General features: G+C 37.2%; 3 protein-coding genes and 2 non-coding genes across 7 annotated transcripts in view; 2 read left to right on the top strand and 3 right to left on the bottom strand.

Moving 5' to 3' along the window:
• si:dkey-220o5.5 (actin filament-associated protein 1-like 2) overlaps positions 1-3266 on the top strand; it is a 20066-nt gene extending 16800 nt beyond the window's left edge. For both annotated transcript variants that reach the window (XM_059337618.1, XM_059337617.1), the window contains exons 12-16: positions 387-504; positions 1190-1280; positions 1377-1543; positions 1650-1760; positions 2115-3266. In XM_059337618.1, coding sequence (XP_059193601.1) covers positions 387-504; positions 1190-1280; positions 1377-1543; positions 1650-1760; positions 2115-2141 — 514 coding nt within the window. In that variant the 3' untranslated portion in view covers positions 2142-3266. The remainder of the gene's footprint in view (positions 1-386; positions 505-1189; positions 1281-1376; positions 1544-1649; positions 1761-2114) is intronic.
• A 1131-nt stretch (positions 3267-4397) lies between these two features.
• Positions 4398-13561, top strand: LOC131974562 (ras-related protein Rab-14-like). Of its 2 annotated transcripts, none has more exons than XM_059336922.1 (8): positions 4398-4528; positions 4842-4900; positions 7153-7206; positions 7429-7606; positions 7706-7772; positions 8747-8834; positions 8962-8992; positions 9299-13561. In XM_059336922.1, exons 2-8 carry the CDS (start codon positions 4849-4851, stop codon positions 9474-9476), a joined length of 648 nt encoding a protein of 215 aa, XP_059192905.1. In that variant the 5' UTR covers positions 4398-4528; positions 4842-4848; the 3' UTR covers positions 9477-13561. The 2 variants fall into 2 exon arrangements, with proteins under 2 accessions (XP_059192905.1, XP_059192906.1); XM_059336923.1 differs by having other exon boundaries at positions 4415-4495.
• Positions 13562-15851: 2290 nt separating this feature from the next.
• Positions 15852-22624, bottom strand: mak16 (MAK16 homolog (S. cerevisiae)). The gene is made up of 10 exons (XM_059337305.1): positions 22457-22624; positions 20998-21047; positions 20617-20726; positions 19783-19847; positions 19105-19256; positions 17191-17245; positions 17026-17100; positions 16823-16939; positions 16654-16719; positions 15852-16253 (listed from the first exon to the last, which is right to left on the bottom strand). The coding sequence occupies exons 1-10, from the start codon at positions 22469-22471 to the stop codon at positions 16038-16040; spliced, it is 921 nt and encodes a 306-aa protein (XP_059193288.1). The 5' UTR covers positions 22472-22624; the 3' UTR covers positions 15852-16037.
• Positions 22625-23819: 1195 nt separating this feature from the next.
• On the bottom strand, positions 23820-23920 carry LOC131975530 (small nucleolar RNA U13). Its single transcript, XR_009394740.1, has one exon. It is a non-coding gene; the product is annotated as a small nucleolar RNA U13 (small nucleolar RNA).
• Positions 23921-25255: 1335 nt separating this feature from the next.
• Positions 25256-25356, bottom strand: LOC131975529 (small nucleolar RNA U13). The gene has a single exon (XR_009394739.1). It is a non-coding gene; the product is annotated as a small nucleolar RNA U13 (small nucleolar RNA).
• Positions 25357-26687: the final 1331 nt, after the last annotated feature.

The raw sequence follows: 26687 nt of genomic DNA, 5'->3' as shown, positions 1-26687 counted from the left end.
GAAAATAATACAGATGTAAATACAGTGAAAATGCAAATGTATTTAATTCTACATAAATTAAATAAATACATGAACAATTTAAAATAAAGAAATTAATAATTACAATTCAGAATATAAATTAGTAAAGTAATACATGAATAAATAAAATAAATAATAAAAGAATACATTTAAAATGAAAAATGTATGTCTTTTTATTGCTTAATTAATGCTTATATTTATTGGTAATATTTGTTGCATTTTAATTTATTTATCAAGTTATTTATTTACGATTTATTTTGGTCCTATAAAATACATTTCCAGCTTTTCCTATGAATGTTGTGGCGTCACTTTTCTCATTGTTTTCACTATTTTTCCTGCAGCAGATAATCTCGTGTTTGTCTCCTCAGCGGTCTGCAGACTCGCAGGTTTCCCGCCTCCAACACCTACATGGACGACCCGTTCAGTCTGAGCGGGACGGGCCGGGACCAGCCCATCTACTCCAACACCCCCGTCCTGGAGCTCATGGTACGCTCCGAGACAGCTCCGCTTTATCATTAGTTTATTTATTTTTATTTTATGTTTCTACCATTACCAATCAGTATAAATCATCACTGAAGAGGTTTTTAATTTATTTATTTATTGAGGATAAATAAATGTCTTTAATTGTTATAACATCTATATCTATAATTAAAAAAAAAAAGTAGAGGCATTAATTCATTAATGAAATGTAACATGAATGAATCCCCATTTTTATTTACATTCCTGTTTATTAATTCGATTTATTTCTTTAGTTTTGCATGTGTTGTATTTTTTTATTTTTATATTATATACTTATGATGTATAATTTTCCTCTATTTATTTCCCCAAATTGATTTATTCTTGTATTATTTTCTTCATGCATTTCTTCTTCATTATGCAAATATAATTTTAAGTGAGTCACACAAAGATAAACATATTTAAAAATTAATTCATGCCTACAATTATTTATTTATTTATTTTTACTATTTTTTGGTACATTTAAGTCACTTTATTTGTATTTTTTTTTACAGCTTCTGTCCTCTATAGATGAAGATGGAAATGTTTTTAAATGTTAAAATGTTTCCTGGCAGTTGAGTGCTTCTGATAATATTAATAATAGTAATACTAATAATAATCCCAGAGATCGGGTTATTATTATGACAGATAATAACTTTGAGTGTGTGTGTTTCAGCTGCAGAGCTCTCAGGACTCTCTGCGCTGCAGCTCCGTGTCGTCCAGAGACTCAGTGACCTACAGCAACACGGTGTTCAGCGCCGCGCACAGTCAGTCCCAAAGCATCATGTTCACAGTGCAGATCAGAGACCATCTGAGCCAAGAAACACTGTCAGTGAAACTGTTTGTGTGTGTGTGTGTCTCAGACAGGAAGTCGGTGGAGGTGGAGCGCGGCGTCCAGAAGCTGGAGCTGACGGGGAAGAGGACGGTGCCGCTGAGGGCCGGCTCAGAGATCAACCTGGCGTCTGCCAGCAAGCAAAACAAACGCACCTCCTTCAGACAGTCACTGGCCGTCTGCAGCGAGCGCGCTCAGGTGGGACACACACACACACACACACACACAGCCAAACAAACTTTATTCACTAAATGAAAGTCTTTTTTTATGTGTATTTCATGTGATCTGGTCTCTGCTGGTCCAGGCTGGTTTCCTGAACCCTCTCCTGCGGCGGACAGCGTCGGCTAAAAACTCTCTGAGACGAGCTCCTTCAGCGCTGTTCATAGAACACGGAAAGGTTTTTCAGAGGAGGAAGGTAAGAGTCACACACACACACACATACATGCACACACGCACGTGCATGCACACAAACACACACACACGCACACACACACACACACACACACACAAAGATGCACACATGCATGCATGCACACACAGAAACACAAAGATGCACATGTACATACACACACACGCATGTACACACACATGCATGCAAAGATGCATGCACACATACACACACACACACACACACATATGCACACACACACAGGCACAGACAGAAACACGAAGATGCACATGTACACACACACACACACACACACACACACACACACACACTGATGTCTGTGTTTCTCTCCTTCTCAGTAAACTTGTTTTGTGTTCACAGGAATGGGAAACCAAAGCTGCTGCTTGACACTGAACGTCCATCATTACATCATCATTACATCATCACATCATTCTCCTCCTACAGTCCTCTCAGCTGAAGAACCTTCTAAAATCCAACAGGGACTCAATTTAAAGTGACAAACTGAGCTGTTTTCAATCATAAATATTAGTGAATATCTCTACAGCAGGCTGAAAAAAAAAATAAAACTTCAGTTTCACAGGTTTGCAGCAGGTTTGCGGCCCCGCCCCTCTGTGCGTGAGATGTTTTGACTGTTATGATCTCAACATGCAGGCTCTGAAAGAGCATTCACCACTCCATATCGAATGTTTAATGTGACTGAGACGCAGCCGGTTTAATATTTTATGGCTTTGTTGCCGGGAAACCTTCGAGTTCCAGAACTTTACGATTCACCTGAAAAGATACGAAGTGTTGACCAGACAGCCTGAACTTAAGAACTGTTTCTAATCACCGGCTTGAATTGAAGTTTTCTTCCTCAGAGGATGAAATGTGCCGTGGAGGAAGTGTTTGTGCTGCCTGCAGCTATGTTAAATTGTTTTTTCATCACATTGACAGAAATGGTTCTTTAGAAAGTCATGTAATCAACATGTTGGTTCATATAAACACCTGATGTACAGTCTGCACCGCTGGTCTTTGTTACTATTTCTTGTTCCAGTCTCATTAAAGCCTTTTTTGTTGTTGCAGCAAACAGTATTTATTTCTGTGTTCTTTAAACCAACAAATGAGCCGCCAGCTCTCACTGTTTTAAAGTCGCTCAAAGGAACCTGCAGGCTGAACTTTATGTTTCATTAAAGTCTGTAAAACTTTTATTGTGAATTTCAGGTCGATTTATTTCCATTGTCTTTAGTCTCATGATCTGTTTGATGTGATTTTGTCTGAACTAAAAACACTTTTATAAATCTTTTTCTGGATGATTTGTACAATGTTTAATTCTACACCTGATGAATTATGTTTATTATGTTTATTATTATGTTTATTTCCATGACTGTCACTTATTTGTATTGTTTTTATATTTACTGGATTTTATAATAATCTCAGGAGAATGTTTGTTTGTGTGTTTGCTTGTTTGTTCGTTGATGTCGGACTAAACACTGATCTGTAAAATATTCTTTCATATTAAAAACTGAAATTTTATGTCATTTTTACATTTATTTTGAAAGATTGGAGATTACAGCAGAAATACAAACGGGTGGAAGAATAATTTTGATGTTAAAAAAGTAAAAGAAGTAAAAAATAGTAATGCTACAGTGTACAAATACCACAGCAGGAATTCTGAGTGTAATTTTATGTAATATTTGAATAATTAATTTGACAGTTAGAACTTCAGCAAAATGGTGAGAAGTAAGGCAACCAAAAGTTTACATCTTAAACACTAAACAATGTTGGATAAAGGCATCAGATAGAAGCTTGCAAAATAAAAATTAATATAAATAATTATGACATTAAATGTTTATATATTTGCCTTAGTTTTTATTTTAATTAAATTACATTTTTACTTATTATTATTATTAATAATATTAATTAAGATTATTATTAATATTTTTTTAAATTATTTAGTTATTCCATATAACTTCCTTATATCTATTTATTTATTACATGTATTAATTCCCCTATTAATTTAGGTTCTGACTCATTTTTTCCTTAATTTTATTTTTTATGACTTTAACTGTATTGATTTATTTCTGCATTAATTTTCCTTTATGCATTTTTCTCTCCATTTATTTCTAGATTATTATTTTATTTTTTACATTTCTTCATCACTATTTCACCTTTCATTATTTGAATAAAGGGGCAACCATTTAAAGTGTCGTCCAAAAATATTAAAATAAAAATAAATTAAAACAGAAAAATCTATTTCTGTCACATTTTTATTAATTTATCATTGGCTATATTTCTTTTTAATACTATTTTCGGTATATTTAATTGCATTTTTTGATTTAAGAGCTGAAATCTAGACATTAAACAGGGTTTTCTTGATAATAACCAAAATCATTATCAAGAAAAACATGGAAAATGCCTAGCTATCAGATCTTAAATAAAACTCTTAATAGCTATTTTTGTTGTTATCATTATATTTATCCAAACAAATTGTACACGGCATTAAAATGAACAATAAAGTGAAGAAAACAAGGGTGGTCTAATAATTTTTCCATGACTATATGTGAATGAATTATTTACACCAGGCTGTGTGACTGTCCTCCTACTGGCCGCTGGGTGGCGGTGGTCAGTCGCAAGTCTCGCGTTGTTTCCGAGTTCTCGCTGTAGAAGAAGAATCGCGGAAGCGGGGAGAGGTTTCCTGACGGATCACCGGGCTAACGGAGCAGCAAGCCAAGCTAACAGCCGTCTGAGCACCAGTTTAACAGGTTTATACCGTCAGACAGAAACCCAGACCGAAGGTCAGACCTCCATCATGTATAACTCATCCTGTCTATGTGGTTTATTATATCTAATGATGATTAAAGTGGCCGGTTAGCCTGTTAGCACCGTAGCTGTTAGCCGGCTAGCTCCGGAGCTAAAAGGCTAACAGGGGGGAAGTCAGCTGATGCTGTTTTGTTTCCAGTTAAACGGCTTCTGTTCGGGTTTCAGCTCCTCAAACAGGATCCGGCTTGGTCTTGACCCATATGGACTGCTGTGGACTGAGGTTGACTCTGTGTCTGAACTCTGAGTTTAGTTTAAATCTGAATTATTTCCTGTTTTTCTTCCTCACAGATTCAAGATGACAGCCGCACCTTACAACTACTCCTACATCTTCAAATACATCATCATCGGTCAGAAACCTCATTATCTCTTTCTATCTCTTTATCTCGTTTATCTTACTAACACTTTGTCCCGGGACAATTACTTAGAATACTGATGTGTACTAAAACCACACTGTTAGAAAAAAGTCCTGCACATTTAAAAATCAGTATTTTCAGTTAAATGGAGTTAAAGTAAAAGTGTGTGTGTGGCAGTCAAATGTGTTTCTCTTTCATCTGATGTTTTTATTTAATATTCCTGCTGCATAATGTTGCATTTTCCTGCTGTTGATGTATATGTGTATATAAAAATTTATATAAATAAATTAAAGACCGAAAAATGTTAAAACAACAACAACCTAATGACATAAAGTAATTTAAAAATAATTAATAAATGAAAGACATACACCTTTTAAAATGTATATACACATTATTTATATATATATATATATATATATATATATATATATATATATATATAATATTTATAATAAATACAAATATTTTGTCATAAATGCATTTAAAATATATAAATGTATTTAATTAAAACCTAAAACCTTAATAAAAAATAAAATAACTTAAAAATATATTTAATAAATAAATTAGTACATTTTCTGTGCTGTGAGAACCACGCGTGGGTAAAGTAGAAAAATGTGATTTGTTTCAAAAACTTGTGACATTTTGTAGGTTTCTGTGTTTGGATAGTGGAAGTTTCGCCTAATTTTGGTGTTCTAGTGCAGTGCCCGTAGGAACACTACAGCATCTGCAACTCCATAAAACACTTACTTTTCATAAGGTACACACACCATCCAGCACATACACGTTGAACATTGATATTCGCTGGAAACTATTTGAATATTATTGGAAAATCAAACCTTGTAGCGCACTTTAAAACTCCAAAAGAAAGGTAGGCTAAATAGACTTACAGATGAGATGAGTCGGGGTGTAAATCCAGAGTGAATTGTGTTACTGACCAGGTGTAGGCCTATCACACAATGGGGCGGAGCTCCCCTAAAAGGGGGCGGAGCTCCACTAAAAGGCGTCCGATCAGAAATAGTGCAATGTCACAACACGTCCTACGTAAATAATGATATTTAGAAAAATGAATTCAAAATCGAGGATGCACACCTTCGCGCCATGCGCAAGCCACATACAAAATATGAGGTCAGTCTGACTAACGGTCAGCGAGATATGGCCTAGACACACACACACACACACACACAGACGGTTTTTGCTTTTATAGATAGATTTTTCGGCCCACTTTGGTCAACATGGTAGCATGACATAAAGTCTTCTCTTCTAGTTTCTTTCGAGGTCATTATCTTTACTGAGACATAAAAATTAGAGCTCTGAAAGATGAAAAGTTGGCCGAGGATGCTGACGTCCTCAGGGAGCTGAAGAGGTTAATGGATTTTCAAGCTTCCAGACAGATATTTGCTCCAGTTTGTCTGTGAAAATCAATTCTCAGAGACGTGAAACTCTCCACAGATAACCAGGCGAGGTCAGACGGGCTGACTGTGTTCATGCTCACAGATGTTAAAGAGTTTCTGCAGGTTATTTTCCTCAGTGACATCAGACTAAAATAAAAATCTAAAAATAAAATATCTGCTTCTTCGATGAAAAGTATAGATGTTCAAAAATCCTGTCGACACAAAAACAGTGTGAGAGAAGTTAACTATGACTCCCAGGATGCAATTCAAACAAAGATGACCTGAGACTTGATAAAAATAAAGACAGGACAAAATGTTCCACAATGCAGTTAAAACATTTTTTCATTCTAAGTTAAATACAGTGTAACGAATCAAAAGTTTTGTCTGTGAATCCAGAAATGTGCTTTTTAATCCAAAAGTTTTAAGCAGCAAAACCTTTGAATTTGCAAAAGAAACTTTTGGTTTCATCAACAAAACATTTTTCTTATTTGCAAACAAAACTGTTGAACAAACTTTTTGATTTGCATGAAAAAAATGTATTACACATTTATTTTACTTGCAATTCCAAATTGTATAATAGCATTTTTGATAATATTGCCCTCAAATCTATTTTTTTAATTTCATATTTATAAAGACACAAAGCTAACCCCTCACTGAGACTCATGGGTATTGTAGTTTGTAGAACAATCTACCATTTTCACAGATTTGATGATCTGATCTCCAAGAACAAAGTTGAAGTAATTTATTAAATTAAATTTGTTCTATTTTCCAGGAGAGTCCTCAGCTTATAAAACATGGAGATTATTGAAAAAGAACTTGAGATAATTTCTAATAAGCCTTTGTTTCTCTCTGCAGGTGATATGGGTGTAGGGAAGTCTTGTCTGCTGCATCAGTTCACAGAGAAAAAATGTGAGTTTCTTCTCTTATTTTTTGTTTGATCAGCTGTTTGGAGTTTCTTTGTGAAACATTTTTACATCACAAAGTTACTTCAGATCCAGAAAAGCTTTTACTGAAAATAAAACTGGTGAATGTAGTTTTATTTGTCATTTTCTAATAAAGAAGTGATAATATCAGGATTTGTGGAATCAAAACTTAGTGTGTGTGTGTGTGTGTGTGTGTGTGTGTGTGCAGTCATGGCCGACTGTCCTCACACCATCGGGGTGGAGTTCGGGACGCGGATCATGGAGGTCCACGGTCAGAAGGTGAAGCTGCAGATCTGGGACACGGCGGGTCAGGAGCGCTTCAGGGCCGTCACCAGGTCGTACTACCGCGGGGCCGCCGGCGCCCTCATGGTGTATGACATCACCAGGTACTGACGGCGAGGGGGATAGTCTGCCGTGTCTCTCTACATATTAATTTTAATAATCATCTTATTTTTGTCTCATCTTTTCCTTTATGTGTGTTTCAGGAGAAGTACTTATAATCACCTCAGCAGCTGGTTGACAGACGCCAGGAACCTGACCAACCCAAACACAGTGAGCACACACACACACACACACACACACACACACACACACACTAGGGCTGGACGATATAAAAGATATATATATATTTGTTTCGTAATTCTCAGCTTTTTTTTACATCATGGCCAGGGGACTACAGATGAAAACTAGCCTGGCTAACTCTGGCTTTTTTAACCATGTGTAATCATGTGTTTCATGAAATTGCACTGTCCCCTTTTAAATAAACTAATAATATTAATAATATCGATATACTTTTAAATGTGATATGGAATTAGACCACATTGCATATATCAATGTAGTTCATTTTTTTTCTTTTATATATAAAATGCTGCCCTTACTAGGGTTTGTCATATTTAGTCCTTTTGTAATGTTTGTTTATCTTTTCTAATATAAATATATTTATTTTAGAAAAAGATTGGCCTATTCTATTTCATAGGCTATTTTTATTTAAGATATTTTTTTTATTTAAATGTGCGCTTTATAGAGCTTTGATTTTTTAAAAAGGCACTCCTGTTGTTACTCGGTACTTATGTTCAGTTTAAATAAACGGTTTCGATAAAATTACTTGTGACATGTCATAGTTGGCTTTGACTGAATATTTGCTTTCACTTTGTGATAAAAATATCGGGATATATATCGTATATTGATATTCAGCCTAAATATATCGGGATATGACTTTTGGTCTGTATTGCCCAGCCCCAGAGCAGCTGTTTTTAGTTTACTCTTTAGACAAAAGGACTTAGTAGTTTTTGTCATTTTTATTGTTCAAGGTTTTATTATGGAAAATTGAGAATCGCTGTGTTTTTTGAAGTTTTATAAATTAAATTTTTTATTTTTTAAATAAACCATACATTTCAAACCTGCCTGTGGGTTTTGGGGTTACCTGAAACACAATATTTTTATATATATATATATTGAGCTCATTTTGAACAACATTTTGATCACGTTCAAATCTGTTAATCGTTTTTTAACTTAATAAATCGCAGGTGATCATCCTGATTGGTAACAAGGCGGACCTGGAGGCTCAGAGAGACGTGACGTACGAGGAGGCCAAACAGTTCGCTGAAGAGAACGGTGAGACGTCTGTCTGTTAGTGTCTGTGTGATATTATCTGACAAATATAATGTGAGAAAAGATTAAAAAACAGGTCACCTGGTTGATGTAATTTTTTTTTTTCTTTTCACTTCTTGTTGTTGATCAGGTTTGCTGTTTTTAGAGGCCAGCGCTAAAACGTAAGTTCACACACACTTTTATTCAACCATTCTTCTGTAGCTTCCCAGTAATAATCCTTGTGTCTTAAACATTCACATTTTGTGAAACTGTCAGAAACGGTGCACCACAGACTTGGAGTTCATAATGAACATCAGTGGGCCTGAGGCTCAATCACCGGAGATAGATACTGACAGACATTCAAGATTATGACCTTAAGACATCTAAGTGATTTTGTCCACCGTTGCAGTCAAAAAATTCTGATTCTTATCTGAAAGACTTTACTGCTTGTTTGTATCTGAATCTGTCTGTTCTCTGACCTGCCTCAGAGGGGAGAACGTGGAGGAGGCCTTCCTCGAAGCAGCTAAGAGGATTTACCAAAACATCCAAGACGGCAGTCTGGACCTGAACGCAGCCGAGTCGGGAGTCCAGCACAAACCGTCTGCGCCGCAGGGAGGCCGCCTCAACGCCGACAGCCAGCCGGCCAAAGAAGGCTGCAGCTGCTAACCACAGACACGAACTACAGACCCACCGAACAGACGGACGGACGGACAGACAGATACGTACACAGAGATCCACCAGACATGCGTCTTCTATCCAGAGTGCATCAGACTGGATCACACTCAACAGTCAGACCAGCTGTTGAGTTCAGCACCCAAAATAAGATTCAACCATCCTCCCCCAAACCAGACATTTACCAGCCTTGGTTCAATCAGGACTCACAAACCCACCAAATCCAGGTACTATCCAATTTTGATCAGTGTTGGACTCTCAAATCAGGATCGGCCCAGACCTGAACTGGATCCTGGATCAAGCTGGGTCTCATTCCAGCTCAGTCACCCGACAACCCTTCCCCCAAACCTGGACTACCCTCCAGATCCTGCTCCAGGGAGGGTTGAGAGGTTGTCGGGACTACCCTGGTCACTATTGTTCTCAAGAGACAAAAGAAGATAGAGGGTTGCCTTAGTTCTGTTTCTGGACATTGCAATGGACACATGCAGAGCCGAGGCTGAACATGGACCCCAGGTCCAAGTCCAGAGTGCCCTCAGCTCACGTCCAGACCTGCTCCACCAAAAGGTACAGCTCTAAGACCAGCACCAGACCTCCTTGTTACTGGACTTCCCTCTCGACCCCCATCTCTAAAATATCAGTAGCCCAAATCCAAGTCAGGTCATCCCTCAAATTTTGGACCCCTCCTGTCCTGAACACAAAACACTGTATGCATAAAGACAAGTAAAGATGGAAGGCTCAAACCCGGATTACCCAAGTACGAACTTTGGACATTCCTGTGGATGGGTTGAAAGCCTCGCCCCAAGCTGCACTGAGCCCGACCTTACCCCACATCTGGACTTTATTGGCCCAAACTGGACCTTTGCCTGGATTAGGACCCCCCTTAGCCCACAAACCAACAACTATTTGACCCAACTTAAGTAAGGGTAGTCCAACACCTAAACACCAATGAGACCAACGTTTGAACCCGCAGCCCAAAGCTGGACTTCACTTAAAATCAGCCAAGATCCAACTCTGACATTTTGAGCCTGGACTTCTCGTTCCAAATCCAGGACCCCCTCCAGCCCAGATCTTATATCATATTTAACTATAATCTGATCTGCTATAAACCCACCTCTGACCTTCACTCTTTGATGTGGACTTTTGGACTCATCAGCGTTCGGTGTGACATGTCATCTGTTCAGTTGGAAGCATCTTAAACATTCTTGCTTCAAATTCATTAATTCTAACACGGAGCGGCCTCGGCGTCTGAACACACCTCTGGATTCTTTCTTCCTCTGCTCGAGTTCATGCAGCAAACTCATCGTCACCTGTTCGTTAAGCGTGAGTTTCCAGAAAACACAGTGAGCTGCTGACGTGGATCAGATCAGATGCATTTGCACTGCGGTTGGCGATGGAGGAGCTTTTTAAAAAAAGAAATCTGACAAAATAACTCTGAGAATGTAATTTGGCCTGCGTTTGAAAACTTTTATGAAGGACTGTGATAAATGGCGAGCGTGCAGTTTGAAGTATGGGGCAGTAATTGGGCAGACAGATCTGATGGCTCCAAGTACCTTCAGGATCCAGTGTTTTGGAGTTTGTCCCAAATGAGGTTGTTGGAGTCAGGATGTCTCGGCCCTCGCTGCTTCAGTTTTGACCCGTCCTTTCTTTGACACGTCTCTTGCAGGTTCCCAACCTCATAAGTGCAATATTAAAAGTGTTGTGCACTATGAGTAAACTCGTTCGGTCACCTTAAAACACAGCTGGAACGCTCACAAAGAAAAATCAGTAAATGACATCAGGAAACAGCCAAGATTTTTTTTTTAAACTGACCTGAGACCCGAGCCGAATCCAAAGTCCATAAAATGCTTTGGGTCAACGATGTCTATCCGAAATGTTCTCAAGATCCAAAATCTAGTAACCCAGCGGCGGTCAGTCAGCTGATGGTTCAGAGTTCTGGGGTTCTTGTGCAGCTGGCAGGTGATGAGATAACAGATATCCGGACAGATACTTTCTCTTTGTGCACTGGTTATTATTGACAGTCCGATTAGCAACTTGAGATACAAGAATGATGTTGGACCTGAGAGTTAATATGCTTAAGAACGGGCGGGTGGGTCGGCCCTGTTAATAGTTTCCAAGATTGTGTTTTGGTGAATGCGTTACCCTTCTCTTGCTCTGCATTCAGAGAGTTTACCTGCAACCAAAGGCTGATTAATATTGATTTGTCAGTACGACACAAAAGAAGAACTGAAACTAGAACACTTCAGAATCACCAAAATCTTGTCCTGTAGCCTACAGATTCTAGACATCCTATGCAGATATCTATTTATGAAGATCTGTTTGAAGAACCTACCTGACCAAATGACTGAACATTGTTCAGACCTGGCATTAGTTCGGTTCTTGGTTCAGTCTGTTTAACAAACCTGTGTTCTGACAGGAACCCCGACTCTGCATCTCCACACTTGCCCCTTTTTCCATTTTTTTTAGCTAAATGCTTTGAATATTGATGGTAATTCGAAGAGAGGAAGCAGCTGATTGATGAAGGTGATGATGAAGACTAAATTGGTACCTGAACCAGAATGTGGATCAAAGTTCAGAGTCTATTTTTATTACTTTTGTCTTGTTGATTTCTTTTTTTTTGTTTGTTTCTTTTTGATGTCCCAGCTCCCCTTAGTGGCCCGTTTGTTGCGTCAAGCGCGTGTTAAGGAAAGTAAAAAGTGGAAGCAACTCGAATTCTGCTTTATTACAGCAAAACAAAAATATTTGGAAAGTTTTACCTCCCAACCTAACATCAGACTATTTCCAGCTTAAACTGGCCGAGCCTTGATACCCTGAGGTCTTTAAAGTTTCATCAACTAACTGATTCAAAGTCGAAATGCATAAAAGTAAATCATAATGTTAATAGTGTGATCCAGCTAGTTCTGTCTGTCAGCACATTTTGTTCCTTAAACATTCCAGCATTAACCAGCTCCAGAATAAACTTTCTATCACACTTTTAAAATATTAAAATTCTGTGGTCTTTGATTATGATTATATTTTTGGTCACTAGAGGGGAGAACCAAACCAAAACAAGCCGACAGAGTGACATTTAATGTTTCAGATTTACACTAAACTCTTCTGGATCTCTGCGGTTCAGATCCTGGTCCGGTGGTCTCGCTCAGATCTCGTGTACATATCCGTCACTGATCCGGTTATTAACCCCCGGTTCTGTTTGTGAGTCCAGACGTCACTGAAGACACCAGAACCGCTTCAACACAGAACCTGCTCTCTAACTGTGTCCACAGCCGTCTGAACCAGCGGCGGTTCACCCGTCTCTGTCCTCTGATTGGTGGACGGCGGCCTTCAACTGTGATGCTTGATTTCTGAATGAAGCCTCCTCCCTCCACCTTACAACACATCAGACTCCTGTTTTCAGTTTTATCACCTAATAACCTGCACGCCGCACGCACTGGGGTACAAAAAACATTCTTTAGGAAGAGAAGAAACGTTTTATTATTGTTGAGGCTTTTTTGAAAGATTTTAACGAGTTTCCAGAAACCAAAGGGTCACAGACGAGAAGTCACCGAAGAAAAACCTGCAGTTTAAAGTTGTGACCGCCGCCTTAAGCTTCCCTCGCCAAAGGAAAACAAACATTTAAGAAATAATTCAAAAATAATTAATAAACAACAGCAGAGCTGGTCCTGCAGGGGGCAGTGTTGCTGCAGATTTTATTTTTAACAGCGCAGCAAATTCCTAAATTTTATCGGAAACATTTAAAAATTCCTAACAGCTGAATTTCTTCTCATAACGATGAACATCGCCGTGCTGTACGTTGCTTTTTTAATTAATATGTTGCAGAAACGGCATTTTAAATCTTTACACTAATCGGCCAGCAGGAGGCGCTGTGGACGCTTGCTGGCTGTGAAACGCTCTGTACATTTTATCTTTTTTTTTTTCTTGTAATGTCTGTTGATTTTTCTGTCTGCTAAAGTAAAAACATGCTTCTTATGATTCTTTGATTATTTATATTCTAAATCTGTAATGATTTTCTTCAGCTGTACCTTTTCATTGTACGACGGCGGGGACGCAGCTCTTTGTAAATAAAGTATATATCCTGTATATACGCTGACGACTCGCTCTGCTTCTGTTACATCCGTCTGCAGCTTCAGGCTGCAGTTTGACTGATTTTTTTAAATTGGCTGTTTTTAAATTTTTTTTGTGGGTTTATAATTTCAATCTAACGATAAAAACAACAAAATAGAGGTAAAGTTTCATAAATAAGTTTTTCCAGAAAAAATGTTTTTTAGTTAAATTACATTTACATTTAGTCATTTAGCAGATGCTTTTATCCAAAGCGACTTACAGGTAGTGATGGGATGATGATACCTCAAGGAGTGTATTGACACACTACACAAACTGTGTCATCACTGTATTGACACTGTGTTGGTCACTCAATAGTGCCCCCTGCAGTAGTTATAAAATCATTGGAGGTAAACAAAATGAAAATGAAATGGAAAAGCTAACATGCTGCAAACCCAACATCAGCCCGTGAAATATTTAATTGCCAGTCCTTTACTTAAAATATGATCTCATCATTGTATAATCACATCACTGCAGATACAGATACAGCAGATTCTTTCTGTCGTTGTTGTTCGTCCCATCACTACTTACAGGAAGAGTAAAAGCAAACAATCAAGGTATAGTGCAATATGAGCTATTAGTGCTAGTGACAATCAAACTTTGAGGAGTAGACTTATCATGTGGTCTAGGAGAGAAGATGCTCTCTGAAGAGCTGGGTCTTCAGGAGTTTTTTAAAGGTAGAGAGGGACGCCCCTGCTCTGGTAGGAACTGGTAGTGTGTTCCACCAGCGGGGAACAAGAAGTGCAAAGAGTCTGGATTGCCTTGGACCAACGGGGGGCAGAGCCAGGCGCTGTTCATTGGAAGGATTGGATTGAAATTAGACATGCTTATGGATACATTATTTATTTATTTGCATAATTGTAACTTACAGGACCACACTAGTCATGGAAATAGTAAAAAAAAAAACATTTAAAAATTGTATGCTAAAAATAAGCATTAATACAATTTTTTGCAAATTATTTTATACAAATAAAAAGCTAAATCGCAAACTTAATTAGCAATAAACTATCAATCCAATTAATGTGATATCTGCAGCACAATTTTGGAATTATTGCATTTTAATTATTGTTTTTATTTGTTTTATATTCATGCTAAATGTAAAGATGTTCAGTGACATATTTACAGTAATAGAAAAATATTTTAAAAATATACCACAACATCGTGCTGAGGCTTAGAGCACTGTCTGTCGTCTCACTGGACCTGGATTTATTTTCCTAGAGGACAACGAGATGAACACCTCCTGTCAGAAAGACCTACGACAGAAAGAATCTGCTGCAACATAAAAAAGATGGACAGACCGTCCAGACCTGAACCGTCGACAGGAGAATAAACTGACAGACCTGTTGGACGTTTAAAGGCTTGAGATAACATTTAGTGTTGAAGCTCTCAGGAAACCTACTGACTGTCTGCAGAGAGACGTGCTGCAGCTGCTGCAGGAGGACAAACCGACCAGACACTAAAGTTAAGAAGAGGACTCATGAACAACATGAAATGAAATCATGTTGGAGGCAAAGAAAAAGGTCAATATTTTCAGATCTGTCTCATAGTTTTGACCTCCACTGTGTATATAGAGGTACAGCTCAAAATATTAGAATATCGCAAAAAAAGTTCAATAGTCTGTCAATCATTTTGGAAAGTGAACCTCATATATTACATAGATTGATTACACATTACAGAGTGAAATATTTCAAGCCTGTATTTCTATAAGGGCATTTCCAAGTGACCAAACTTTTGAGCGGGATTGTACATTGACAGATATATATATAAAAGTTTATATGTCAATAATTCAATTCAAAAAGGTGAAATAACACATTATATAGATCCATTACACACAGAATGAAACATTGCATGTCTTAATTTAATTTCTTCTAATTATGATTATGGCTTACATTTAATGAAGACCTAAAATTCAATGTCTCAAAAAATTTGAATATTACAAAAGACCAATTTTATGTATGACGCTGGCCTCTGAAAAGTCTGTCCATCTATATGACTCAATACTTGGTTGGAGCTGTTTGACTTAAACTACTGGAAATGGACTTTTCATCATATTCTGATGTATTGAGATACACCTGTATTTCCTTTAAAAGAAAATACTATCAATAAAAGTTACTTATGAAATAAAACTGCCATTCAAAATGATTTTCTGTTGTTTTGACGGTAAAACATTAAATTGTTCACTTTATATCAGAAACAGCTTCTAACGACCAAATTATTCATTATTGAAGAACGAAGTTTGTTTTTTTATTTCAGGGTTTGATAGAAAACAAAGCATTTTTCTAAAATGTATTTATTGACATGTTTCTGATCATTAGGGATCAATATTTAACAAAACAAACAAAAACAAAGTTGTTTTATTCTGAAAGTCACTGTGGCAGCATAAATCTGATCTCAGGTCAGATCTGTGAGTCCATCATGTATATACAGTCTCTGAGGGGCGTGTCCTCAGCAGCTGTGACATCACAGTGTGGCCCGGGTCTTGGCGGCGGGTTCTGTCTCGTACTCGATCTCCACGTACGCTCGCTTCTTCCTCGCCACCGCGCCATTAGCAGGAGACTTTCCTTTAGACTTGGTCTTCGTCTGCTCCTCCTCCTCCTCCATCTCCTCCTCCTCACTGGACTCCTCTTCGTCGTCCTGCTCCTCCTCGTCGCTGCTCGTCTTCAGGTTGTTCATTTCCTGAAACAGAAAAAATGATTTGAGCTCATTTTTAAACTTCACATCCTCTTTTTTTCCCCCCTCCATCAGGTTAAAAAGAAACAAAGATTCTGACTAATTTATTTATTCTCATCTTCCTCCTCTTCTCTCTCTCCTGCTCCTCCCCCTCTCCCTACTCCTCCTCCTCCTCCTCATCTTCCTCCTCTCCCTACTACTCATCTTCCTCTTCTCCAAACTCCTCCTCATCTTCCTTCTCTCCCTACTCCTCTCCTTCCTCCTCCTTCTCCTCTTCCTCCTCCGTCTCTCTCCTCCTCCCCCTAATCCTCATTTTCCTCCTCCTCTCTCTACTCTTCCTCCTCCTCCTCCTCCCTTCCTCCTCATCTCCCTACACCCCATCTTCCTCCTCCTCCTCTTGACTCACCTCAAAGTCACTGAGGTCGCTCTCCTCGATTTCATCCTCAGCGACGAACTCTCTCTGTCCGACGTCCTGCAGACAGACAGACAGCTGGTGAGTCCACACACACACACACACACACACACACACACACACACACACACACACACACACACACAACTGTGTCCTTCCTCACCTTGTCGTCCTGCTCCTCCTCCTCTTCCTCCTCCTCCTGCTCTTCCTCGCTCTCCTCGTCCTGCTGCTCCAGCGCTCTGTCGAAGGCGTGGACGGGGAAGTTGTAGATGTCTCCGTACTGAAACACACAAACGGCACGTTGAACGTCTCAGATGCTTTTATTCTGAAACTCTATTCTGTGTTGCAGGTGACTTCCTGTCGTACCGTTCCCTGTTTGAGGCGCTCCAGCAGCTCCTTCTCGATGGCGTTCTCCAGCTGAGCGGCCACCAGGGCTTTCTCCTGCAAACACACACAAACACACGTTAATAACTAATAATAATAAACAGATTCATGCAGCAGGTTAATGTCTCTGAGTGTTTGATGCCTCACCTCCTTCCTCTTCTCTCTCCTCTCCACCTTCCTGCTCAGAGGAACCAACTTCCTCCTGCAAACACACACAGCAACAAATAAATTAGGGATAAATAAATAATTACAACAGTACGCAGAAAAAAAGTATTCTATACCAGAAATAGGGAAAAAATTTATAGATAAAAATTACATTTTAAAAAGCCATTTGACTATCAATTTACTTTACATAAAGAAAATAAATAAATAAAAAGGGGAAGATAAAAAATAATGAAATGCAGAAAATGGAATATAAAGAAATTATAAAATATTCTAAAAACACAGAAATGCATTAAAAAGGTACAGAAATAATATTTTATGTTGTGATATTCAGAAAATGTTCTTTTTTAAACAAACTGATTCTTCAATGAGACAAGATTTTCAAACAGCAAAACAACATTTTAACAGTTTTTAGAAATTAACTCGGAGCGAAAATAAAACTTTCAGGAGGTCCTCGTGGCCTCGCAATTTGGCGTTGTGCCCATAAAAAACATATCTGCCCTGAGGCCACGGTGGCCTTGATGCCCCGCCCGCACTGCCCCAGTTGTTTTTGCGTTTTCTAGTCTGCCCTTTTCCTGTCAACACAGCTTTGACATCTGCGTCTTTTGAAAAAAAAAAAAAAAGCTCTTTTGATGACATTGATCATCAGTGGTGGGTTTGATTGGAGCCTGGAATGAACCGCTCGGACGGCTAAAATGACAGTTTGACATGAATCTATCACCGGCCAAGCAAGGAGACTTCATCAAACGCTCTAATCTGTCCCGCCATAGTCTCATGTAACGTCACATTTCAAGCTACTGAAAATATATCTACACTATCCATAATATAAAGTTATCTGGCGCTGTGTTGCCGTTGCCTCAGCAGAGTCTGTCACCCGTCAGTCAGTCAAACCCCCCCCACCTCTCCGCCTCCGAGACATGCGCACATTCACACACTGAATACATTGAGCTGCCGTTCCTACCTTCCCACATGATCGCTCCTTGTCTCACCATCTGCGTGTGTGCACGCACCAAACTACACACTATCAACCTGTCCAGGCCGTCAGAGGTCCAAACACACTGCTGCATTATGCTGTTCAGTAGCCGCGAGCTAACATTAGCTAACAGTTGAAGTTGTTTTTATCAAACTAAACTGTGACTTGAATAACTTCCTGTCGCTAAACGCATGCAGCTTTCAAAATAAGAGTGCATTGTGTTAACAGAATTGACCACAGAATTTACAAGAAGACTGTCAAAATAAGATGCCTTAAATAAAATATACATGAACCCTTATTCTCCTTTAAAATAACTCTTCAAATATGTAATGATTAAGATCAATGTATATGATGGAATAGTGGAATTAGAATCTGTGAGAGGCCAACAAATTTGGGCTTTAATTGGAAAAAAAATTATCCAGGGGGCATGCCCCCAGACCCCCCTAGCCAGCTATTTTCACATACTGGCTGGCTGCTCCATGTCCTAGTTGAAAGCATGTTGACAGCAATTAAAAATGACACAGTATAGAATAACAAAGATTCTATAATATGGTATTTCCTGACTGTGAAAAATGTTACGTGAGGTGTTTGCTCTCATTTAAATCTCAAAGTGCTGATTGATGCATTTTACTTTACAAGGAGATGTTTCTTTACTTTCTTATTTTCGACTGAGACTCCAATCTTCCTCAGAAGCGTCATTACTAGTCCTTAAATTAAATTCTTTATGGACTTAAAATCATTGTTTTATTTTATGGTCTTGGTGCCCTCGAAATATTGACAACACAAAAGGCCAAGTGGCCTTGCCCCTAAAATGACGAAATTCCTGCTGCTCAGTATCAGTGTGGTGCAGTATTAGTATTATATTATAATTATTATATTAGGATGCAGTATTATTATTCACATGCAGTGTGTGTGTGAGGACTTACTGTCTCTTGAGCACCAGTTTGCGCATGCGGATCAGGTACTGAGTGATTTTGGTGAATCTCTGTTTACATTTGTGTCTCAGGAAGCGAGGCCAGTAGATGAGATTCTCATCGATCTGCTCCAGAGCTTTCTCATAGTTCTTACTCAGCTTCACCTGAACACATACACACACACAGCAAATTAAACATTAAACAAACTAGTTTTTAAAGTGAATGTACATTATTCAACAGGAACAAATTCTCCCCCTGCAGGAGTAAAACTAATTTAAACTGAATCTGTTCTCAAGCTGAACTTCTCTTGGAAAACTGGAAACATTCTGACACACAAGCTGAGAAAATTATGTAAATAAAGAATGTTTAATATTTTTCAGCAAACGAATATTTTACCAGACAGGTTTGGAAATTCTTTCAGAACAAAAGAGGGTTCTTTAAACATAGTTTGGAGTTTATGAATGAGTAAAATGTAAAAAGAAACCATGAGACAGACGTGTGTGATATTTACATGTTGCTTCATGATCACAGCTGCATCAAAACACTTTTTAATATGTTTTGTCATATATATGTCATATATATATATATATATATATATATATATATATATAATATTTGTGATAATGATATGAATGAGCTGAAAGCTTCACAGAGTTTAATAAGATTTCCCAGAGACAGAAACAGACTGACCTTCTCCCACATCCTGGCAGGAAACGCTGCTCTCTCTATCACCTTCATGTAGAGGAAACACTGACCTGCAACAGGAAACAACAGCATTCATTAATTCATTCAGATATTATTACTGGAAATCTAAAATTCAGGGATTTTACTCTAACTAACTGCTGGATAACTGTCCTGATGTCTCAGCTGCAGGTTAAAGTGCTGCTGGTGTGTGTGTCTCTGTGTATGTCTATGTGTGTACACTTCGCCTCTCCTCTGGGTGTGTGTGTGTGTGTGTGTGTGTACCCTTCTCCTCTCTGACTGTGTGTGTACCCTTCTTCTCTGTGATGGTGTGTGTGTGTGTGTGTGTGTGTGTGTGTGTGTGTGTACCCTTCTTCTCTGTGATGGTGTGTGTGTGTGTGTGTGTGTGTGTGTGTGTGTACCCTTCTCCTCTGGGTGTGTGTGTGTGTACCCTTCTCCTCTGTGTGTGTGTGTGTGTGTGTACCCTTCTCCTCTGTGTGTGTGTGTGTGTGTGTGTGTGTGTGTGCGTGTGCGTGTACCCTTCTCCTCTCTGACTGTGTGTGTGTGTGTGTGTGTGTGTGTGTGTGTACCCTTCTTCTCTGTGATGGTGTGTGTGTGTGTGTGTGTGTGTGTGTGTACCCTTCTCCTCTGTGTGTGTGTGTGTGTGTGTGTGTGTGTGTACCCTTCTCCTCTGTGTGTGTGTGTGTGTGTGTGTGTGTGTGCGTGTGCGTGTACCCTTCTCCTCTCTGACTGTGTGTGTGTGTGTGTGTGTGTGTACCCTTCTCCTCTGTGTGTGTGTGTGTGTGTGTGTGTGTGTGTGTGTGTGTGTGTGCGTGTGTGTACCCTTCTCCTCTCTGATAGTAGCGTACTGGCTGTTGCTCAGTGGACATGATGAGCGGTTACAGAGTCCGGTGATGTTGTATTCGTTCCGACAGAAGTTCTGACTCTTCGTCCTGAAAACAAACAAACAAACGTTCTCATGAAGCTCCAGCAGAGTTCACACTGTTCTGATCAAAAGTAAAGCAGGAGATCAGGAGCGAAGATCATCAGATGCTTCTAGATCTAGTGTTTAATTTAATAAATCACACAAATGATGAAGAAATGTGTGCATTCTGTTTGATTGAGACATTTTTACACATCGCAAAAGTCACAGAATTTTAGAATCGGGATGTATAAATTATGTATAAATGTATAAATTATTGATAGATGAAGTTTGAGACTTACTTGACTTTGTAGGAGCAAAACTGTTTGTTCCCAATAATGTCCCAGATAACCTGCAGGATGAGGATCACACGTTACAGACACACTGAGCTCATTAACCAGCAGGGAGAGAGAACAGAACCACATCATTCTGTTCCTGCAGCCCTGGGACAGAGAACACATTTCTGTTGTTGACACATCTGGGCAGAACTTTGTACTTGTGGTATCTGAGAACTATTGTTTGATTGGTCAGAAATGTGAATTCTTGCTGCCTCGACAACTAGAACAAATTTCTCTGTTCTTGTGGAGTCTGTAAAGGGCTTCACACTACCGCTCAGAAGTTTGGGGTCACTTAGAAATTTCATTATTTTTGAAAGAAAAGCAAAAGTTTCTAAAATTAAAATAACAGACATACAGTCTAGACATTGTTAATGTATAAACAGCTGATTTTCTTATGGAATATCTAGTATTTATAGTCCTGTGTTCCAGTGACACATTGTGTGAATTCAGGTTCATTGATCATTAAAACACCTGAGCATCATGTTTGCAGCTGAAACTGTAATAAAATTATCCTTTCTCAGGCTGGCTGAGGATCTGGAGGTACAGAAAAAAATTATCATTCTTCCCTTGTCAATGTCTTTACTATATTTTAGATATATATTTTTTTAAACTCAGTTCATGAATAAAACTGTTTCCATGCAAACCAACACAGACATTTTCTGGGTGACCCCAAACTTTTGAGCAGTTGTGTATATTCAAAATTAAGTCTTTTTTAAAGTAGAATTGGAGTCCATAAAACACATAAAAAATACTGTCAAATAACTGTCAACATATTGAGATGATCAAGGAAGATCTGGAAGAACATTTCTCAGAGAAATATGTTAAGTCAATAAACTGTCTGTACGAGAAATATCAATCAATTGTACATAAATAGAAAAAGCCAGACAACTCCACATTTTACAGATTTATCAAAGAAAAGTTACAGTTCAGTAACTGGTGCAGCTACAAACAGACATGGTAGCTTTTACTTTGAATTTAGTCTTTTTTCATTCATTAATAAATTGAACACAGAAGTTCTGGAAATATTCGGAAGAATACTTTTCAGATAAATATGATGTCAATAAACTGTATAAGAAGTTAAACAATTAGAGTGTTGATTGATGTTATCAAAGTTGTTTATGTTGACAGAAAAGCCAGCCAACCTTTAACTGATGACTTTTTTAAACGGGACGGCGTCACGTTTTACACGAAAATCTGGGTCCAGCTAGCTAATTATCAAAGTGTCTTATACTTAGTTTAAACACCTCACCTCTATCTCTGCATGTTGTAAGAAAATATAACCACATTTCATAACCCACTGTCGCTACTAGACACCAAAGATAATTTATGAAAATAAGCAGAATTGAACAGCTTTTTAACGAGTTAGCGTTAAGCTAACGTTAGCATGAAGTCTGAGCAGACACGTTTAATTTATCTCACTCACGTCGTCGTGCTGCATCTTTAGTTCCTGTCAGAGCTGCTCGCAGCTTCGCTTCCACCAGACTCCAGTTAGTTTTAAGGATATTTAATAAATTAATGTGGAGTTATGGAGCAGGTTTTCTGTCTCAGGAGCCACATGTACGGTCAGGGAGCCACCATTCCTGTTTGCATCTGCGAGATCTTGGCACCATGACGTCAGACTGAGGAAGTATCGCGATAAAAATGTACTAGTTTTTTTATTACTATATAAAATACTATACATAAATACTATATACTATACAAATATATATATATATGTATATACATACATACATATATATAATATATATACATATATATTATACATTTATTTTTATTTAAATGTATCTTATTTTATCTTATTTAAATCTTTTTTTTTTCATTTTTTCAATTTTCCTGTTGATAATAAATCAAGATTCTGCTATTCATTTTACAATTTAATACGTTTATTAAGTTGATTAATATACCAAATATATACTTTTTTACAGAACTGTGTAAATTGTAAGTTACAAGTTAAAGAGTTAACAACAAATAAATCGTTAATTTGTAACAAAATACATTTATTCAAGAAATTTTTATTTTTATGTTTTATCCTAATATTCTTTTCTTTTGACCACAGAAAGTATTATTGGATAATTATATATTGTACTGTATTTTTATATACTGTATTATCATACTTATATTGTTATACTTATCATCAGACTAAATAGCACTTTATACTTTTACATATTTGTTGCACAGCAAACCTTATATATAATATAACCCATATATATATATATATATATATATATATATATATAATTATAATTTAAATACATTAAAATACAATTTTGAGATACTTACTTGAGTATTTCCACATATGTGACTTTCTACTTTCTACTACTCCACTAGATTTAGCTGACAGCTCTAGTTACTTTTCAGGTGCATATTAACATAAAAACATGATCAATTTAAAATGATTATGCATGTTTATAAATTAAACCAAATAAAGTATATTAAGCAGTTCAAATGAGCCCTGCATTGACAGCAGTAAAACGCAGCTTACATAGAATAGAACATAAAACAATCTGTGTGGGTCCATTCAGCACAGTGAGTACTTTTACTTTTGAAACTTTAAGTACATTTTGTACTTTTACTTCAATAAGTTTTGAATGCAGGGTACAACAACCTATTTAACGAGAGGGTAAAGTTCTAACGTAAATCAAATTATATTTTGTCTGATCTAGGTTTATCTTAACGACCAATTACACGTTACTTAATATTCAACTGCACCTTACAAGGTAGAATATAATAGTCTATGTTTTTTTATTTACAATAATAATTTAAGCGAGAGATGTCTCCTGGTTCAGGATCAGAAGGGCTGAGGCGCAGAGCGTAACAAGGTGAGGGCTGCACCTTTCACAGAGAGTCCGTGAAAGCACCGATCATCATATTCATGAACCAGAAAGATCATGCAGCCAACATGGCGCTGAGACTTGTTGTAGCTCCGCTCCGGCGGTCTCACTGACGGTGTCACACTTTACCACTCTCTATTTATTATTCTCAGCTTCCTTCAACTCCGCTTACACAGAATAAAACAACATTAGACCAGCCGTTGTGTTTCTTATTTACTTTAACATAAAAAATAAATGCATATATATATATATATATATATATATATATATATACATATATATATACATAATACATTTATTTTTATTTAAATTTATCTTATTTAAATCTTTTTTTTTCTTTTCCTGCTGATAATAAAATCAAGATTCTGCTATTCATTCTATAATTAGTTGATTAAGTTGATTAATATACCAAATATATACTTTTTTACAGAACTGTGTAACTTGTAAGTTACAAGTTAAAGAGTTAACAACAAATAAATCGTTAATTTGTAACAAAATAAAATAATTCAAGAAATAAAAACTGATTTATTTTTTATCCTAATATTCTTTTCTTTTGACCACAGAAAGTATTATTGGATAATTATATATTGTACTGTATTTTTATAGACTGTATTATCATACTTATATTATTATACTTATCATCAAACTAAATAGCACTTTGTACTTTTACATATTTGTTGCACAGCAAACCTTATGTATAAATATCATCTGTATATTTTTTATATATAATAAATCTGTTTTAAACCCCTTAGGGATACTTTGTGTACATATTGTATAACACACACACACACACACATATATATGTACATATATATATGTATATGGAGAGAGAGAGAGAGAGAGAGAGAGAGAGATTATATAGTATTTGAGATACTTACTTGAGTATTTCCACATATGTGACTTTCTACTTTCTACTACTCCACTAGATTTAGCTGATAGCTCTAGTTACTTTTCAGGTGAATATTAACATAAAACATGATCAATTTAAAATGATTATGCATGTTTATAAATTAAACCAAATAAAGTATATTAAGCAGTTCAAATGAGCCCTGCATTGACAGCAGTAAAACGCTGCTTACATAGAATAGAACATAAAACAATCTGAGTGGGTCCATTCAGCACAGTGAGTACTTTTACTTTTGAAACTTTAAGTACATTTTGATTCTTTTGTACTTTTACTTCAGTAAGTTTTGAATGCAGGGTACAACAACCTATTTAACGAGAGGATAAAGTTTTAACGTAAATCAAATTTTATTTTGTCTGATCTTAGTTTATATTAACGACCAATTACATGTTACTCAGTATTTAATTGCACCGTTCAAGGAAGAATACATCTCTCTATGTTTTTTCTTTACAGTAATAATTTGAGCCAGAGATGTCTCCTGGTTCAGGATCAGAAGGGCTGAGGCGCAGAGCGTAACAAGGTGAGGGCTGCACCTTTCACAGAGATTCCGTGAAAGCACCAATCATCATTCTTATGAACCAGAAAGATCATGCAGCCAACATGGCGCTGAGACTTGTTGTAGCTCCGCTCCGGTGGTCTCACTGACGGTGTCACACTTTACCACTCTCTGTTTATTATTCTCAGCTTCCTTCAACTCCTCTTACACAGAATAAAACAATATTAGACCAGCCGCTGTGTTTTTTATTTACTTTAACAGCTGAGGATACAGAGTTTTGTACTAAATCTGGAGAGGTGCATTCTGGGAGTGACCAATGTTAAACGAAGCAACAGCGACACATGACGGTGAGGAGAGGAACTGTTACATAATTTGATTGACATTGATTATATATATATACACACACACACACACACACACACACATATATACATATATATATATATATATATATATATATATATGTGTGTGTGTGTGTGTGTGTGTGTGTATACAACACAAACTAATTACAGCGTATAATGTGCTGAACTGGTGCAAAAAGCTTGAAAATTATATATTGTAAGAATTCTTTAAATATATCTATATATAACAGAAAAATACTATATTTATCCTTCCATTATATTCAATAACATTGTTATTGTATATTATTGTATGGTCAATGTTGTGACTTTTTAAAAATATATTAAAATGTTTTCATTTGTATACATTTCTGACCATGAAGTTCCTTTTATTGAAGGATCATCAGGGAGATATTTAATTAAAAACATAATAAACATATTTGTTCAAATGGATGAATGTTTGTCCACCAATAAATAAACAAGTAAAATAATAAACAGGGTTGTTCTTGAGATGAGAATTCGTTTTAAATTTTATTTTCATTCAATGTTTCTTCCACTTTGTGTGCTATATATTTATCTGTATCTGTGTTGTTCAGTGGCATTTCATTTGAAGTGAACTTGTTCTTGTGATTCATTAAAAAGTTAATTAAACTTAAAGTACGAAATCAATAAACAGAGAGAAAGAAATGAGGGAGCCAGGAGTGAAAAAACAGAGAACTGGTTTATTTAGTAAATAGTTGAGCTTGTCACTGCTGTACAACACTGGCATCTGTAGTTGGCACTCTTTAAAGGGACAATCCCCCCAAACACGAGCCTCAGCCACCAGGGGCCGCTGGGGGTCTGTCTGCACGAGGATCTGCTTTCTTTTCACTTTTCTTTTTTTTGCTCAATAACCCCAAAAACAGCGGCGGCAGCCTCTGGGACACACGGTACAAAATAAAACAGAAAAACAACAGCAAAGAAATGAAACAAAACCAAAAGGCACCGAAAGCCACAACAGACAGATCAGCCGAACAACTGAAACTACAGGACATGCAACTCACATCGATTTACACTGAGCTATATAGGCATGCAAAAACAACACT

The sequence above is a fragment of the Centropristis striata genome, chromosome 7 (assembly GCF_030273125.1).
Source record: "Centropristis striata isolate RG_2023a ecotype Rhode Island chromosome 7, C.striata_1.0, whole genome shotgun sequence".
NCBI classification, from domain to species: Eukaryota; Metazoa; Chordata; class Actinopteri; order Perciformes; family Serranidae; genus Centropristis; species Centropristis striata.
Note: the sequence above shows the minus strand (reverse complement) of the source record. Positions and strands in the feature narration are given on the sequence as shown.